General features: G+C 48.9%; 2 protein-coding genes across 3 annotated transcripts; one reads left to right on the top strand and one right to left on the bottom strand.

Annotated features, from left to right (window-relative positions):
- Positions 1-3052: 3052 nt before the first annotated feature.
- On the bottom strand, positions 3053-5952 carry LOC135808816 (mesencephalic astrocyte-derived neurotrophic factor homolog). The gene is made up of 3 exons (XM_065322041.1): positions 5729-5952; positions 3894-4160; positions 3053-3423 (listed from the first exon to the last, which is right to left on the bottom strand). The coding sequence occupies exons 1-3, from the start codon at positions 5820-5822 to the stop codon at positions 3263-3265; spliced, it is 522 nt and encodes a 173-aa protein (XP_065178113.1). The 5' UTR covers positions 5823-5952; the 3' UTR covers positions 3053-3262.
- A 776-nt stretch (positions 5953-6728) lies between these two features.
- LOC135808814 (uncharacterized) lies at positions 6729-18035 on the top strand. 2 transcript variants are annotated; one of them, XM_065322039.1, is made up of 8 exons: positions 6729-7157; positions 7648-7949; positions 8180-8282; positions 8560-8610; positions 9335-9507; positions 10575-10781; positions 16783-16895; positions 17302-18035. In XM_065322039.1, the coding sequence occupies exons 1-8, from the start codon at positions 7118-7120 to the stop codon at positions 17639-17641; spliced, it is 1329 nt and encodes a 442-aa protein (XP_065178111.1). In that variant the 5' UTR covers positions 6729-7117; the 3' UTR covers positions 17642-18035. The 2 variants fall into 2 exon arrangements, with proteins under 2 accessions (XP_065178111.1, XP_065178110.1); XM_065322038.1 differs by having other exon boundaries at positions 7643-7949.
- The last annotated feature ends 62 nt before the right edge of the window (positions 18036-18097 follow it).

Here is an 18097-nt window from a genome sequence, read left to right as displayed (position 1 = left end):
GAGTACGCGTGCATAACGTGCGTCCGCAACTCCCCACTCTTGATTACATACGTCTTGTTGTTCTGGCACGTGGAAAAGCATGGTCACTGCACTGCACCCAGCCCTGCAACATGGCGTAACCAAGATAAACTTATGGTGAGGCAACTTCAGGCAGGCTGCAACCATGCGGATAAGCATGTCGCCATAGCGCCCGGTCCGGTTATGGCAGGACCTTACTTGGAAAAGAGTTAACCCACCCAATTCGTGGAAACTGTTTTTCTTCTTCTTCTTTTCGACTTTTCGTCAACACCGGTAATGCCCATTTCTGGTCGAGTACCCCATTTGGTCGAACCACCTGAAATCCCAGTCATGCGGCTAATGCCCATGGCAGTTACACAATGCTGATCCGTGACAGAAAAAACGGTGGGGGGGTGTATGTACCACAGTAGAGTTGCATGCCAAACACCATGGAGCCCAATAACGTCCTGCCTGGCATATTACTGAAGTACTAACAACAACCGTGACAGTGACTCGGGGCTTGGAAACCGTGGCAACGTTCTTGGGCCAGTGACTCTACTGCACATGTACTGTCAAGAATAACTTGACCCACCACTGAGGGAACCCCATCTTAATTTCTTGTCTGGAAAAGGACCGCCGATAGAGTCTATGCTGGGATGATTGCATCACCCTGGAGCTGTTGTATTAGTTTTATGATCTTGATGTACCAGTAGAGGCCATCCGTAAATATAGATATTTATTTAGAAACGAAATCTAGTCGTTTAGGGGGGAGGGGGTTTAGCGCCTGTTCGTTTCTCGAAAAATATCGATGCACAGTTTGTATGTGTGGGCACGTCCAGAAAAGAAAAGAAAAAATATCGATGCTATGCATCGTTTGTATGTGTTCGTTTCTGAGGGAGGGGGGAGGGGGGTTGAAGAGAAACGACTAGTTTTCGTTTCTAAATAAATATCGGTATTTACGGATGGCCCCTTATACAGTGCTACAAGAACTGTTCGCATCAGTATGCCTATGCTGCTGCGTGTGAGGAATTAATGTGCAGAGAGTGGCCCTGGGCTCGCGCATCGTACAGGACCCAATGATAGAGCCGGGGTTTAGTTAGCAAAAGCGGCACAGGCGGTTGCACTGCCCCTCTCCCCCCCCCCCTTCCACCGCGGTTTTGGAGCAGCCTCCTTCTGTGCTTGGGCTGTTCCCTATACCTATCAGGACATACGGTAATTATGATATTGCGTGAGTGCAGTAGCAAGGGTATCAGAGTGTATGACTCTGCATCTCGATCTATGCTGTATAAAACCAATCCCAAGGCGAATTTGTTCAAGTCACAGTGCTGAGGTCCGATCATGGATCATATGGTAAACCGCCCGTCATCATACAGTGCAGGTTCAGGACAAACTGATCACCATAATTATCGCAAAGGTGATAAATGATAATCATGTGATAAATATGGGGAAGTGGCTAATTCTCCCATGCAACTCCCTCAAACTTTTGGAAATGCTTCAATTTTCACCTTTTGTACAACAAGTGCCTCACAGAACTGACTACCTTGGTGATTCGGTCAATTTTGTAGAAGTCTTGAGGCTTGCAGGTTCATCCACAGAAGGAATACTTGGGTGGAGCCACCCATTCCCACAGCACCGAACAAGTCTGAACCACACAGTTCCAACAACTTTCCGGCAAAGTATTGGCACTTGCCATTTGCACAGGCAAATGAAAAATGAAGCTGTGAAAGACACCGAGAGGAGAGATCTAACTGTTATATGGTGGTTCGCCAAAAAGATGTGAATTGTGTCACATCTGTAGAGGGTGTGTGTGTGGGGGGGGGGGGGGGGGGCAGACACCAATGCGCTAATAAAATTAATGCAATGTGAAGTGAGGGTGCAGACTGCAGACCGACAAAATGTGAAGTGTTTCACATCAAGAGGAGCAGCAGAAGGTAATGTGCTAGTGCACTGTGAAGCAAGGCTGCAAGCCCGAGGATATTTCTTGTGTCGCATGATGGAGAACCCAAAACCTCATAATATTCTGTCATTGCCATTAGTTCTCCTTCAAGCGGTTATACAGTAAAACCTGTGACTACGACCACCCCTTGGGGCCAGAGAAAGCGGTCTTTGTACTGTATTGTTTATTTACGGTTTCTCCAGAGGTAAATGGATACCTATCATGCAAGTCTCTCCAAGCCAAAATAGAATACTGAAACTGAATAGAAGGAATAAAACTCAAATAAAATCTGAGAATTGAGAATCTGAGAATCTTTAGTGGCAGGTGGTCATTAGTTAGAGGTTTGCACCACACAACCATGAAGTGTGAGACCGTCTGTGCCTGGCTAAGTGGTCTTTAGTGCCAGGCTGGTCTCTGGGGACTCTAGTCACGTAGTCGTTGGTCTTTAGTTACAGGTTTTACTGTAGTTCACACTTCTCATGCTCATCAACTGAGGGATGCGGCGCCTGTAATCAGGTAATAGGCTGTAACAGTACTGACCGACCATGACAAGTAATTAGTTAGACAGCTCTTTCCCTCAGAGTCCCGTCAGTGTCACACTTCTTTTCAAAGAAGTGCGAAATAGGACTCAGATCAGAGGGAAACTGACACCGGTAACAATAACAGTGACATAAGTATGATATGCGTTGCCTGCGCTTCCCACACATTTACCTCGCAGTGCATTGACGCATTCATGGGTTTCGGGGTCTAACTCTCGTGATGTGATACAATTGACATTATTTCTGGCCTGCATCCTATTCCTTGCTTCCCCGGCAGTGTATTGGCACAATATCAATTATTAGTTTCTGCTTCTCCCTCTCTAAACGTGAGACAGTATTAATACTAGCATGGTTGGACTGCACCTTTACTTCACAGTGCATTAGCACTTTGGTTTCTCCCCCCCCCCCCCCCCCCCCCTACCCCACACATACACACCTCATTCTGTCATGGCCAAATGCATTGTACAGAGACCGGTCATGAAGAGAGCCTCACCGGCCCCACCGATACACAAGGCCATATACTCATATAGGGCGGCCCGGTGCGGTGAAATGAAGCACACACTCAGGGTGGCAGACAAAGCATAGTTGGATGTGATCTTTTAACTTAAATAAGAACTACTGGCGATATGGTTTCATGCTTCAGGCAGTCGGGGAGGGCGTCAACAAGGAAAAAAGAAGAGTGAAGCCAGTGTGGCGTCAAGCATTCCCCTGAAAGATATAATACGAATAATGTCGTCCCAGACAACAACAAAAAAGATGAGCGGCCTCAATATTAGCAGCGGAGGTTGATTTATAGTTCGGTGTGCTTAGACTTGAGCTGTTCAATGCGTGCAATGAAGTCACTCTTCTCGGCACATCCACGGCAGTCCTCATCCCAGTCGTTCAAGATCTTCTTCAGGTCACGCACGCGCAGTTTCTTCAGGTCGACCGTTTTCAAGTCAATTTGCTTCTCTGTGATAGGAAGGAGAGCGCGTCCACAATGACAACAGCGACAGCACGCACACATACACGCACACATTGCAGAAGACACCCGAATTCGTGAATGACCATTATAGAGCGCATTCAACCTTTCTCCAATCACGAGTAAATTGCAATATAATGTAGTATTGCATTTTGCACTGTGCAAACTAGCATGCATCTGACTGTCACATTGCCTGTTCTCCACATACTACACAACACGATGTTCTGTAGTGTGTGTGTGTGTGATCCATGAGTACAGCATCACTTTGATGCAGCACCCTCAGGCCGATACTAGTATAAGCAAATTGCCTTGCATACGCATACAAGGGCTTTTTTCCCCGGTTCCGTGTCATTATGCTGCCTGCTGATTGCTCATCGTGAAACAAGGTGTTACAACTGACGACCCTAACTTCACCGTAAAAACACTATCCTGTAGAGTTACAGGGAGCTATAGTACGTACCATATCTAAGGTCGCAGATCTGAGCATCCTTCTTTTTCAGGCCTTCACAGATCTTCTCCACGGGCTTGCCGAAGCTGAGCGGCTTGGAGATCTCTCCTAGGATTCCGGTGGCAGCATCTTCGGTACCTCCGACATAGTAGCAGAATCTGTTCTCGCGCTTCTTGGCCTTGGCGCAGACCTCCCTGAATTTCGCCTCAATGGTGGCTGGGGTACTACGCTCATCAGATGTCAGACCGTCGTAGAATTTCTGCGTAAACTTGATACATACTGCATAGACACAGACAGGAGAGATCGAAATAGACACTCACAAATGTCCCCAAATATATCTGCTGCAAGCAGCCACACAGGCTACAAGGAGAGAAAGGTATGATTGTCCAGAATGTGCAATGTGTAAGTGGCCCTGCATTGGAGTTCACAAATCCTTAGAAAAGGAGAGGAAACTGAAAAAAACTCCTCTGTCTCTGTGGAGTTGTCACAAGCTCAGGTCCTAAATCAGACCCATATGACATGCCAACTGATTGTGATGGTTTGGGCCATAAACTTCGGGGTCTGCACCGATTATTTCCATGGAGATAATGAGTATGCTGGAAGGACGTTATTCTATGGACGACCCAGAGCCGGATACCAACAAGATGATGAATCCAATGATGCATGAAGAAGCTGATGAGCATGAGCACTACAGCGTTCTTTGAAAAGCATGAATTCGCAGTATACACTTTTAGGCAGATTGTTCAAAGAGATGTTACATACAGTAGAGTCGCGTACCCAAGGGCCTAGCCGGGGACCGGGTGTTATTATTTTTCAGCAATCCAGCTGCGCTCTTATCCTGTTCCCGTAGAATCCGACAGCTGTACTAAAATCTGTGTTTTTTGTTTGTTTCATAAAACACCGAGCTTTGACAAAATCACCGCAATGTTCTCGGAAATCCACCATTGGGGCACTGAAAGCTGCTGCCCATCATGTGCATGTAATCTACAGCTGTACACATGCTGTGTAGCCACTAGACAGAACTGCAGTGTGCAGCAAAGGATCCCTGACTGGTGCGAGGTGGGTGAAAGAGTCACACGGAAAATTGTGCGTCTGCGGAATCGCAGTATCCTGTGGGAACAGCGTACTGGATCATATGTACGCATTATTACGTACTTATTGCAAAAACTGCCCACACTACCATTTCTGCCGAATCTTGGGCTTCACGTTCTTCAAGTCGGCACACGGTCTACAGTATTTGTCATGTACTATTAGAATGCTCGGCGGTTCACTCAGGGCTAAGATCAGCAGAACCTGCCTTGTAGGCCAGTCTCACTCTAGCCAGCCAGGGCAATCTACTAGTAAGTGTTACTTTTCCATAGAGGAACAGAACCCACTTCCACGTTGATCAGTAAGAGACTTAGGGTAGCAACTCTACATGATTCAACTTTGAAATTTTTTTTCTGATGTTGCCTACAAGGACTCCTATTCAGAAATACCAATACTAAGGCAATAGTGTAAATAGAGACCCCTAATGGTAGGTCTACATGTACGCGTCACACATCATAGCCGCTTTCATGCTAGAAAGCTGAACTTTGAATGTGCATCATGACTTCATGTGCATTTACGACCTTTAATAATAATACTGCTGTCCATGTAGACAGCAAGAAGAACTACAAAAAAATTCCAGCAGACTCCATTCACTCCGGGAGGGAGAACAGGAGCGAACAGTACCGAACCGACAGCATAACCTCACGCGTACATTCCCAGCACATACCTATCCAATAATATTAACTTTGACTGAGTGGTCAAGATCAACAAGAATGGCACGGAGAGAAGACTCCAGAAATGTACAACAAAGCACCAACCTTCGCAGTCTCCCTCCTTCAGCTTGGCATCCACAGAGACTAACAGAGTTGCTGCGATGGCTAATGCCACAGCATATAGGCACAACGACTGCATGGTGAAAGATTTGGATAATAAGACTACTCAAGAATCTGCGAAGCTACTGAAAATAAGAAGATCGAAAACTACAAACACACGTCAGCCTCGGACTTTCTTGTTCGCGATATCGATCGATGAGTTTCTGTTTCAAACTCTCAGAAAAGTGCGAGCACACGTGTGATTGTCGTGGGCTTAGTCTCGACCTCGTACCCGAGCGTTGGTAACAGTTACTATGGCTATTTTGCATTCAGTTTGGCGTGCCCACGCGCGTAGCCCTTTCATTAGTGAGGTTTTGCATTCCGAAATTCGGCAAAAAGATTCGGCACGCGGGAGCGAGGTCGAAAATGCACACGAAGATTCGGAGTGTTTGTTCGGAAAAAGCTCACTTTGCCGAAAATATTTTTCGGATGCATTTTCTTGTAGAAGAGCGCTAGCGCGTGATTTATTCAAAGAGGTTTCTTATCTCGGCATCGCTTGGCAGGCGTCTTTGGCGACATAGCATCGTCAGCTACCTCTGATTGCTCCTCTCCTGTCGACTGTCTTTCGCCTGGAGTGTCCTCACCGTCATCTGTGTGGCTGAAAAGACTATGGCGACACGCATAAAATTTGACTTGGCTATGGAGTTGGTTTTTCTGAGGCGACTGAGGAGGCAGGTTTGGCCCTCGACTCTTTGGGCGATCAAAGTTCGTTGGAATCAGCAAGAAAAGGCGCACGGGACAGGACGTTGCTGATGCTGGGGCTCACGAAATGAAAACACATCATTTTCGACTTGCAAAACAAACGTTGGTGCGAAAATTCGACATTTTGATGTTCGACAAATGACCGACGAACGCTGTACCGAAATTCGGAATGCAAAACCTCACTATTTTTGAAACGGAACATCTACCGAAAAACGACGGGGACAGTCGCTAGCTAGCTACCTGTGTCGGACTGTCATTTATCCGCTGACGCCTGTGCCCAACACTCTAGTCTATAGTCTAGGCAACAGTGAATACCATGATTACTGCATCGTGAATCTATCAATAATCCGGTTCAAGTCGATCATTATGCTATCGTTCTTTGTAATTATATTGCCTTTGATCAGACGTGTTGGCGGTGTCAGTGGTGGGCATTGGTGTTATGACGCATGAGGTTCGGAAATGCCAAAGCCTGAAACAGAAGTGAGCAATCAATGGTTGTTGAAGTGACCTGGATTTACTGAATGGTCCATACTTTCCCTTGCGCACCTGGCCGTTCATTCAAACTCGAGACGGTTTGCTGGAAGGTGATGGAGTCCCCCAGTTCCATTCCATCCCCAGTTTCAGCGGCCACTGATGCAGACCTGGACTCGGACCCAGTGGAAGATGAGCACGTGTGAGTAGTGACTGATGAGAGAACTTACAGTCCGTTCAGAAAAAGATGATATCCTAGCTTTTGGCCATACATTGTAAATGGGTCAAATTTGGATTTTTTCACAATGTTTTTGGCAATCCCACATGATGGAATCCTCTTCCAATTAAGTTTCTGAAATCTATTTCTCAAATTCACAATGTTTTTAATAGCATCTGGAAGGGTCCGCTTCAACAGTATCCTACATGTGGCTGGTGACATGTGGGAAGGGGAAGAGTTTGCAGCTCAGGGTACAACTCATCACCGGCTGACAATTGCCACTGTGTCGTACGCAGGCTGGGAGGGATGGAGAGCTTTGACTGAACTTTTCACCATGCACACAACCGGTAGGCCATATACATGTACGTACACCATTTACCATTTCCAGACTACATGTATTTTTCATGTACTGTTATACTGTTATTATTCTGGGCTTTTCCATTCCTATTGTCATGCTGCTTCCCATGCAGTTCAGCTGACGAGCAGATGTCTGATGAAAATGAAGCAACAACGCCAGGGCCATGCCGGACAGCGACTGGTCAATCACATCCCGATATCGGCTCAATGGTACAACTGCCGCCGGAACTAGACCGCTTTTGCCGGATGCCACTCCAGCACGGCGTTGACGGCGTATCACCATCTTCGTGTGGCTCGGTTAGTGTTGCCAGTGGCTCTGCCGATGCTGCGACGGATGCAGATGAAGACAATGAGGAACGGCTGGCCTCTGCTCTTGCACAGGTTGAGGAACTGGACAAGCTACTTGCTCGCCAAGCCGAGGTCAGTATGCGAGTACCTTTCATGAATGATGTTATTACCATTGTGAAATAAGTTCTCACGCTACCAAGTAGATGTACTTGTACCGTAAAGTACTGATGACCCTCCTCCTCTCTCGGCGTGCTAAAGAGGTTTGACTGCGGTACCCTAGACTTTGGATTGTTTTCCAGTAATTACGACGGGTAGTATTTGACTGGGTCCTATGTTCTTGCTCCCCGTGCCCATTGTAATAGTGTGAACGCTATGCCAGGTTCCACCGCTTACTTCACGCTCATGAGAATGACCTGTCGCTCAGCGAAAAGGAACTGGGAGACTTGGAGCGGCTACGCGCACATGGTAGGTGATAGCCTCGTATACAGGCGTAGCGGCTAGTTGTTCAATCTTGATCTATCAAGCATCGTGATTGTGTCTATCTCAGGCATGGGCAGTCAATGAGGGAATGGTGAATGTAGCCCATGGCGTATTCAGCTCTGACTGCAGGGGCAGGAGGTGTCAGAGACCTGCAAGGCTCTTGTTTCAAAGAGTTGTTTTCAACTCTGGCACTATGAGCAGTACTACTAATTTCGTTACATGTATTCCTAACTAAATGTCCGTATTTGCTTCCTTTACACAGTGTCCATGTCGGATCCGGAATTTACAGAGACCATCTTTAAGACGCAGGAAGGTAGGACTTTGTTCTAGCTGATGACCTAGATGACAGTGCTGTACTGTTTATTCAGTTCTACCTACTAGCATGCACGCCATTAGCTCATTCATACTTGTATGCCCGATCATTTTGCATCGTTGACGCCTTCCTTGAACAAGCTGCAGCATTTAGAATAGAGCTGCAACAAAGGCTCGTTTGTTCGCTTGTTTCGAAATGCACAAGAAGGGAGGTCGCGTGAAAACAAGTTTTGAAAATGGGTGTTTGAGGCTCGAATATAATGTTACCATGGTTTAACGAGCTGCTGGTACATGTCGCCTAGAGCCGATATCATGGGCAGGAAGCCGACAGAACACATGTCAAAGTTCCTGTAAGGAAATCGTTCTGCATGCGCGTGGATAACCAAGCGTGCCATGTGCTCTGGGGTGCTAACAGTCATATACATGTACACAACAATATCAGAAGTCTCGAACCGTGCCTTTATTCTTTAGATTAGAGGGATTCTTCACTGGGCCATTTCAAACACCCCTAGAATGCTAATGGAGAGAGAAAGAGAGTGTGTGTGTTTGAGAGAGAGAGAGAGAGAGAGAGAGAGAGAGAGAGAGAGAGAGAGAGAGAGAGAGAGAGAGAGAGAGAGAGAGAGAGAGAGAAGGAGAAAGAGCTGGAGTAACCGAAATTGAATGGAGTTTGATAGTAGCATTACCTGTACACCATTCTTATCAATGATTTGCTTTTTCCTGTGCAGCGATAGTCAACATAAAGCTTCCCACAAAGAAACTCGGAGAAACTGGGAATGCCGAAGACACTGGCCTGGCTTCATCCAGGATTACCTCTCAGCTCATGACAGACCGACCGAAAGCAGGATCGACCAGTATGGGGAGCGGTGATATGACTGACTTCATACAGCGTAACATTGAGGTGAGCATGTCACCATGGTCACCACTACTCACACTGACAGTTTGTATTTGTATTTTGTATTCCTGGATTCTCCACAGGCCTTAGCCTGAATCAAGGGGTCTCTGCGCTTTATGAATATGCATGACTGTACTGTTCCTGATACCTACCTATGCGGCGTGACTTGCATCACAGTGCGTCCTTGACTCGTTATGCACTGAAGATTTCGCCACCCATTCCCAGATGTGACTGATCTCTCAGCGGCAATGCAATGTGGCACAGTATCGAGTGTACATAACCCCCCCCCCCCCCCCCAGGGTGTGGAACGCCTAATCCCGGGCAGCTCTGCATAAGTTCTTGGTCGAGCGTAGTCGGATCTTCTGATGTCATGCATATGCTCCACACCCGGAGCACGAGGCAGGGCACCTTTGTTTTGAGTCGAGAGTCCCAGGGGTGCGTATTTTGGTGAAAAAAGGTCGCGCTGGAATGTGCAAACTGTACGGGTACGACGGGATTGTGATATTATGTGTACCAATGCTAGCACCCGAGAAATGTCCTGCTCACGACCGGGACGTGCTCGAAAATAGATCTGTACGGTATCATATGCAAAGATCCCATTACGCTCTACCAAGACCCTATGCAGAGCTGGACCAGGCGTTGCACACTCTGGGGGGGGGGGGGGGGGGGGGATATGTACTCTTGACGGTATGTTTCCCATCATAGGTACATTGAGCACCTTGGCACTTTCCATGTCCTCGCTGCACAATGTCCTCTACTTTCAACTCGGCTGCCGCATTGTGATAGGCCGATGATCATTGTTTGTATAGGCACCGCCCACTTCACAAGGTTCACTGCCCACTACATACTCATGTAAAGTCAAGCCCGGTGAAATTTGGCCTCATGACTCAAAGTTTGCTCTTTGCCCCAGTGCACAGGTCCCTCATTCGCAGTCCTAGCATTAGGTGGGGTTGAATAGTCTTACCCCAATTGAAAAATGGTTGCTAGTATGTGCATGGGCAATACATGACTACAGGTTAAACAAGTATGAATACAGGTTGCATCTGCGCTCTCTGGTGCAATCATGGTTTCAGATGATAACCGCAGCATCCGGTGCTATGCAGCTCACTGAGGCGGAGCAGGAGCGACTCGAGGAGCTACTAGCGGAGGAAAGCGATGAGGATGGAGAGGACACACGGCAGGAAGATGCAGCAGTGATGTCGGCTATGTCAACTAGCAGATCACATGTCAGCATGGATGCTGCGGATACGTCAAGTAGTGAGCTACATCTCAGCTCAGAGGTATGGACTGAAGTGCTACATGAATGCTACTCATATATTCTGCCATCACGTATTTAACAGTATGTGTAGTGTATGTGCAAATGCATGACATCATAATCATAGCAGTATGCGTATGTTTTAGGCACAGTGTAAAGCTCTATCTGCAGTGGTCCGGCATTACTCTGTAGCGTCTCTGACGTTCTCGCATCATGACATCATCATTTGTTTGCATGCACACGTCATATTTTCCTCATCATCACAAACACTGATTCACCATACTCTCGCACACATTGTAATACCTACCACACGTACTTCTCTACCATAATAATTATGTAATGTTTGGCTAGCATAGTTCCAATACACATTACGACATCTTTTGATGTTACGCACTCCTCGCCTACAACGCTATTGTAGAAAAGTAGTCTTTACTCATCTCTTGTAAGTTCTGTTTGCATCCAAACACTTCTTCCAAACAGCACACGTCAGATATCTAACAAAACAACAAACTTCATTGCACAGTCTTCTATCACAATCTCTTTCCTATATAAACCTCCTTTCTCTTCACTTTCTTCATGACATTTAGTGTTCGCCAGTCTTGTAAAGATCTTGGAAACTAACACTCGTTGCACTGTATCTAGACTACTAAATTGGTGACCCCCGACGTGAGTAAAGTGCAATATGTCCAGCGACGATGGTTCTTCCGCTTCCGCCTCTGGAGCTTCAGCTGCCGCTAGCTCCTCCGCCCCGGCCCAAAACCAACCACTCGCCCGCAACGACCAACACGACGCACCGGACCGTCCGGTGTCTGCCATCACCTTCCGACTGCCGCAGTACTGGCCCGGCGATCCGCAGCTTTGGTTTGCACAGGCAGAAGCGCATTTTGCCAACCATCGCATCACCAACCCGCGGGCCAAGTATAATGTCGTCGTGAGTTCGCTGGCTCCTGAATACGCCGCTGAGATTCGGGACTTGCTCCTAGCGCCGCCAGCCGAGGAGCCGTACCAAGTCCTGAAAGAGGCGCTCACCGCACGCACACAAAAGTCCGATCAGGCACGGTTGCGTGAGCTACTCTCAACAGCCGACATCGGGGACAGCCGACCAAGTCGCGTCCTCCGACGCATGCAACAGCTTTTAGGCAGTAAGTCGCTAGACCCAACTATCCTGCGCGAGCTATTTGTACAGCGTTTGCCCGTGACGGTCCGCCTGATTCTGGCTGCAACACCTGCAAGCCTCAGCCTGGACGAACTTGCAGCGCTTAAGCGCTTGCTGACAAGGTGGTTGAAAGCACGTGCTCAACCCCACTCACCGGTACAAGTGTTCACGCTCTGAGTGAAGCCCCTAGCCCTGCTCGGTCTAGTACGGCCTTATCATGTAGATCTACAGCGTCCACAGATGCGGAACAGGCCTGCACCGCTGACAGGGCTGAGATGGCCCAGCTCCGAGCTGAACTCGCCAAGCTGACGTCCGCTGTGAATGTGATGACCCGTGACACCGGTGCCCCTTGCCAGCGTGGCCGCCAACGAGAGCGTAGTCCCGGGCCACCGTCACGCCACCCAAGTGCCTCCAGGTCTCCCGGCCGTGACAATCACGACGACCTTTGCTGGTATCACCGTGCGTTCGGTGCGAAGGCGAACAAATGCCGAGACCCCTGCCGATTCCTGTCGGGAAACGGGAAGGCCAGCCACTAGTCGCGACCGCTAGTGTGGTTGGCCCCTCGAATACCGCTACCGGTCGCCTACTATTCGTCAAGGATCGCTCCCAGTCCGTCGAGTTCCTTGTCGACACCGGCGCCGCCGTCAGTGTTCTTCCTCCGTCATTCGTAACTCTGTCTCGTCGTGTTCATCGCAATAGTCCTCGTCTCCGTGCAGCGAATCAGAGCAGCATCGCCACGTACGGTCAGCAGCTGCTAGATTTAGACTTAGGTCTCCGACGCACTTTCAAATGGGTCTTCGTCGTTGCTGACGTCAGCTATCCGATCCTGGGTGCGGATTTCCTTGGCCACTTCCAGCTCACTGTCGACCTGGCCGCCAGATGTCTCCGGGACTCCACTACTCAACTTGCCGTTGTCGGATTCGCCTCGGATGTCAGCACCTCCGCTACCAACCTGCTGGACACTGACAGCCCTAGTGAGTATTCTGCCCTGCTGAGTGAGTTTCCTGACCTTGTCCGACCGACCACTGGTGACTCGCCTGTCAAGCACAATGTGACGCACCGCATAGTCACAGATGGCCACCCCGTCCACGCTAAGCCTCGCCGTCTGGCACCCGACCGCCTTGCTGTCGCTAAGTGTGAGTTCCAACACATGTTAGATTTAGGCATTATTCGTCCCTCCTCTAGTGCATGGTCATCCCCTCTGCATATGGTGCCAAAGAAATCCGGTGACTGGCGACCCTGTGGTGATTACCGAGCCTTGAATGACTGCACGATCCCCGACCGCTATCCCATCCCGCATATTCAAGACTTTACGTCCCACCTGCATGACAAGATCATATTCTCTAAGATTGACCTCGTCCGTGCATACCACCACATTCCTGTGCACCCTGACGACATCCCGAAAACTGCCATCACCACCCCCTTTGGACTGTTTGAGTTTGTCCGCATGCCCTTTGGCCTTCGCAACGCAGCCCAGACATTCCAACGCTTCATTGACCAGGTAGTTTCAGACCTTCCCTTCTGCTTTGCATATCTGGATGACTTGCTCATTGCTAGCGCCTCACCCGCTGAACATATGGCCCACCTTCGCTGCATATTCTCCCGCCTTGCTTCACATGGCATCTTGATCAACGTCCGGAAGTCGCAGTTCGGCCAGGATGAGCTTGACTTCCTGGGACATCACGTGACTGCCTCAGGTATCCGACCTCTCGACGCTCGCATGACCGCCATTCGTGAATTCCCACAGCCAGCTAGTGTTCGTAAGCTCCGTGAGTTCATCGGCTTCGTCACGTTCTATCACCGATTTCAGCCACATCTTGCTGCTAAGCTCGCACCTCTGCACGCTATGCTTGAGAAACGCCACCGCACCAAAGGCGCGCTCGTCTGGTCCGACTCGGCCATCGCTGCTTTCAATGATGTCAAAGCTGCGTTCACTGAGGCCATCACACTTCACCATCCTCGCCCGGATGCCGCCTACAGCTTGATGGTCGACGCTTCAGACATTGCTGTTGGTGCCGTCCTCCAACAAGAGCTAGATGGTGAGTGTTATCCTGTTGCCTTCTTTTCACGCAAGTTAAAGCCTGCAGAGACACGCTACAGCACCTTCTGTCGAGAGCTCCTCGCTATTTACCTAGCCATTAAGCATTTCCGACACTTCCTGGAAGGGCGTGTCTTCCATGTGTGCACCGATCACAAGCCTCTGACACATGCCATCCACAGCCGTTCACAGACCCACAGCCCGCGTCAACAGCGCCATTTGTCGTACATTGCTGAGTTCACGACAGATATTCGTCATGTCAAAGGTTCTCAGAATGCTGCCGCTGATGCACTGTCACGATGCCACCTACCCGATGAGCCCGTCTCTGCCATCACTGCCATTGACACAGCTTCCTTTGCCGCCGCTCAACAAGATGATCCAGACTTGCCCAGTCCTGGTAAGGATCCATCCACTTCGCTATGCTGGCAATCTATAGCTCTGCCCATGACTGATCACTCGCTCATCTGTGACACCTCTACTGCGTCTGCCCGCCCGTATGTACCTGCCAAGCTGCGCCGTGCTGTTTTCAATTCGCTTCACGGCCTCTCCCACCCTGGTACCCGCGCTACCAGGCACCTGATTACAGCTCGCTACGTCTGGCCCGCGATGAACAAGGATATTAGTGAGTGGTGTCGTTCCTGCCACGCTTGTCAGCAGTCTAAAGTTCAGCGCCACACCACATCTCCCGTGAGTGCATTCAAGCAACCTGATGCCCGTTTCTCCCATGTCCATGTCGACATCGTAGGCCCGCTTCCATCTTCTAGTGAGTCTCGCTACCTCTTGACGATGGTAGATCGCTTTACTCGCTGGCCCGAAGCAGTACCTATTCCCGACATTACAGCCGAAACCGTCGCTCGCCAGTTTGTTGCCACCTGGGTCGCCCGATTTGGTGTTCCCACTGTGCTCACAACCGACCGAGGTGCCCAATTTGAGTCATCCCTGTGGTCATCGCTCATGTCACTACTTGGCACATCTCGCATTCGTACAACGGCTTACCACCCTGCTGCCAACGGCATGGTAGAGCGCTTTCACAGACAACTGAAAGCTGCACTCCGAGCTTCCGACAATCCACAGCGCTGGACGGAACATCTGCCACTAGTCCTGCTCGGCATTCGCTCCTCCCTGAAGGCTGACCTCAACTGCTCAGTTGCAGAAATGGTCTACGGTTGCCACCTCCGCCTGCCAAGTGATTTCCTCACTGACGAGCCTGAGCCATTTCCGGATCCGACGTCCTATGTCAGCCGCCTCAAACAAGCCATGTCCGAGCTCCGCCCTACACAACCCCGCAAGCCACCCACCCAGCATCCGTTCATTCCAGCTGACCTCTCGACATGCTCTCATGTCTTCATTCGCACAGATGCAACACGAACGCCCCTCCAACGTCCTTACACTGGTCCACACCGAGTCCTGGAACGTCATGATAAGTACTTCCGCCTCGACCTCAACGGCCGCTCCGACACAGTATCCATCGACCGACTCAAACCAGCATTCCATGACAACCAGTCTGTCGACCATTGCCATCCGACCAAGCCGACGCCATCGCTCGCATTCGACGTGCCTCCGCCACGCCAAACACGAGCTGGTCGTCAAGTCAGATTTCCCGCCTATTTCTGACACTCTCTCGCTTATCCCATTTGCTTGCTCTCACTTTATCGCGCTAGTTATCGCTCATTACTCATTCACTAGGAGGGGAGCTCTGTAGCGTCTCTGACGTTCTCGCATCATGACATCATCATTTGTTTGCATGCACACGTCATATTTTCCTCATCATCACAAACACTGATTCACCATACTCTCGCACACATTGTAATACCTACCACACGTACTTCTCTACCATAATAATTATGTAATGTTTGGCTAGCATAGTTCCAATACACATTACGACATCTTTTGATGTTACGCACTCCTCGCCTACAACGCTATTGTAGAAAAGTAGTCTTTACTCATCTCTTGTAAGTTCTGTTTGCATCCAAACACTTCTTCCAAACAGCACACGTCAGATATCTAACAAAACAACAAACTTCATTGCACAGTCTTCTATCACAATCTCTTTCCTATATAAACCTCCTTTCTCTTCACTTTCTTCATGACATTTAGTGTTCGCCAGTCTTGTAAAGATCTTGGAAACTAACACTCGTTGCACTGTATCTAGACTACTAAAACTCAATGTCCGGACAGCTACAAGTCACTGAGCTGTTTTGACCTTATATGTCTCCTCGGCGAAGCACTGTGTTTGACGCTAACCAGAAAAGATTCAGTGCCGGGGGTCGTTATACAGTTTATGCTCGTCGATTCATAGTACACTTGTTCATAGTACACTTGTCCACTGTAAGATTCATAGTACACTATAGTACACTTGTTCATAGTACACTTGTCCACTGTAAGAGCGGATTAGTACAGCAGGTACATGTAAATTATGAAGCACGCTCTATAATGGATCAGTGTACGATCAGGACAGGTAAGTTTGTCAACATTCACACCATCCAGTATACACTGTATATTCCACCATGGCGTGTGCACCCATCTCATTGTGTTATAGTACATGTACTGTCTAGAGCCGAAGAACTGGGGGTTGAGAGTCGTGGCCTTGACTGCTCTTATTTTTTCATCTAGAAATCTCTATAATTACGCCTCAGCCACGTGGCATGCACAATTCATGTGCAGACGGGTATATTGCGGTAAAATTCTAACCCGTGTTTGTTCTTCGGTACCTGACAGCACTGTTCACGTGTATAATGGCAAGGTATTTGTATTGGTTAAGGTGTTTGTATTGGTTGAGCTCACACTGTGTCACTGCCTTCTTATTATTGTCTTCCTGCTATTCCGCTCCAGTTGGTTGTCCCGAGCACAGAGGCTGAGCTCAATCGTCTTCTGACTAGGCCAGATCCAGGCAACCCCTATAAATTCACCGACGCTCAGCAGCAGCGGCTGCTGGCAATTGACAGGTGAGTGATGCAGGCGTAGCCTCTACCTGTCCTGTGTGACGTGTGTGTGTGTGTGTGTGTGTGTGTCCGTGCATGTGTGTGTCAGTGTGTGTGTGTGTGTGTGTGTGTGTGTGTGTGTGTGTGTGTGTGTGTGTGTGTGTGTGTGTGTGTGTGTGTGTGTGTGTGTGTGTGTGTGTGTGTACATGCGTGCGTGCGACATTGTAGCTTGTTGGCACATTCAATGATTGCAAGGAACAAAATACAATAATAAATGCAACATTTTTCATCCACATCAGTCGGCTCGTGTAGCTGTAAACATCTCTGGAACGTTTGGCAGAAAAAAGGTGTGGGGATTGCTTAGCTGATGCTGGGTGGAATATTCCAAAGCCTCACTTCGTCCTGTTTGTTTTGCCTGTACAATGCACAGTCATCTGCAACACCTTTCTGGCAATGCTCTACCGCCAATCTCACCCTCCTCGGCATCAAGTATAGTCAGCAGTGTGACAGACAATCAGTCCATGTCGCAGAGACACAAGAACATAGTGGTAGCGGAGCTTGCTGCTGCCGGTCGGCAGGAGGAGGACGACTTGGACGAGCATGCATGTGCCCAGCGCCTCACTCCGTTGCAGCTGGAGCTGCTGCTGGAGCAATGTCGACGCGAGCAGGCCTTGCAGTCCTCTCAGACCCTGTCCGAGGCACGCCACTCCATGGCCGAGAGAGGCCTGCAACTAGTGGAAGCAGGAGACAGCGATCTTGAGCTGAGTTGACCCCGATGGGCTCACTGGCAACATGAATTCAAAGACGCATCCCATCCAGAGGCTCTGAGCCGCTAGCTCTTTTCATTCATGCTCACCTTGCAGCACACGGTGTGATACTCACAATCTACGGGTGTCTGCTTGACATGGCTGGACGGTTTCAAAACTGATTTATAGTACGAATGCTGACTTGATCCACGTACTTATCTATCTGTGTGCCATTGATCACAGTGTAGTCACAAGGGACATTGACGAGAATGTTGCCGCTTGTGAAGTACATATTCGTATGCAGTAAGTTACTGTACCCACACGACTCCATTTATTTTGTAACTCTTGATAAATCAAATAATAATTCCCGCACAACACAAATGTCTAAAGCAAGAAGAGGAAATTCCTTCCAACTTGAGTTTCACATTCTCACATGAGCTACTCGCAAATCGAGCTCCATAGCCCATACATGGATTCAAG

This window comes from Sycon ciliatum, chromosome 2 (assembly GCF_964019385.1).
Source record: "Sycon ciliatum chromosome 2, ocSycCili1.1, whole genome shotgun sequence".
Taxonomy (NCBI): domain Eukaryota; kingdom Metazoa; phylum Porifera; class Calcarea; order Leucosolenida; family Sycettidae; genus Sycon; species Sycon ciliatum.
Note: the sequence above shows the minus strand (reverse complement) of the source record. Positions and strands in the feature narration are given on the sequence as shown.

Coding starts and splice junctions, on each gene's coding strand:
- LOC135808814 (XM_065322038.1), top strand. CDS start 7,006: ATGGTCCATACTTTCCCTTGCGCACCTGGCCGTTCATTCAAACTCGAG. Junction 7,950..8,179: donor TACTTGCTCGCCAAGCCGAG/GTCAGTATGCGA, acceptor CCATTGTAATAG/TGTGAACGCTATGCCAGGTT. Junction 10,782..16,782: donor AGCTACATCTCAGCTCAGAG/GTATGGACTGAA, acceptor ATTCCGCTCCAG/TTGGTTGTCCCGAGCACAGA.
- LOC135808816 (XM_065322041.1), bottom strand. CDS start 5,822: ATGCAGTCGTTGTGCCTATATGCTGTGGCATTAGCCATCGCAGCAACT. Junction 4,161..5,728: donor GAAGGAGGGAGACTGCGAAG/GTTGGTGCTTTG, acceptor GTGTCTATGCAG/TATGTATCAAGTTTACGCAG. Junction 3,424..3,893: donor GATCTGCGACCTTAGATATG/GTACGTACTATA, acceptor TTCCTATCACAG/AGAAGCAAATTGACTTGAAA.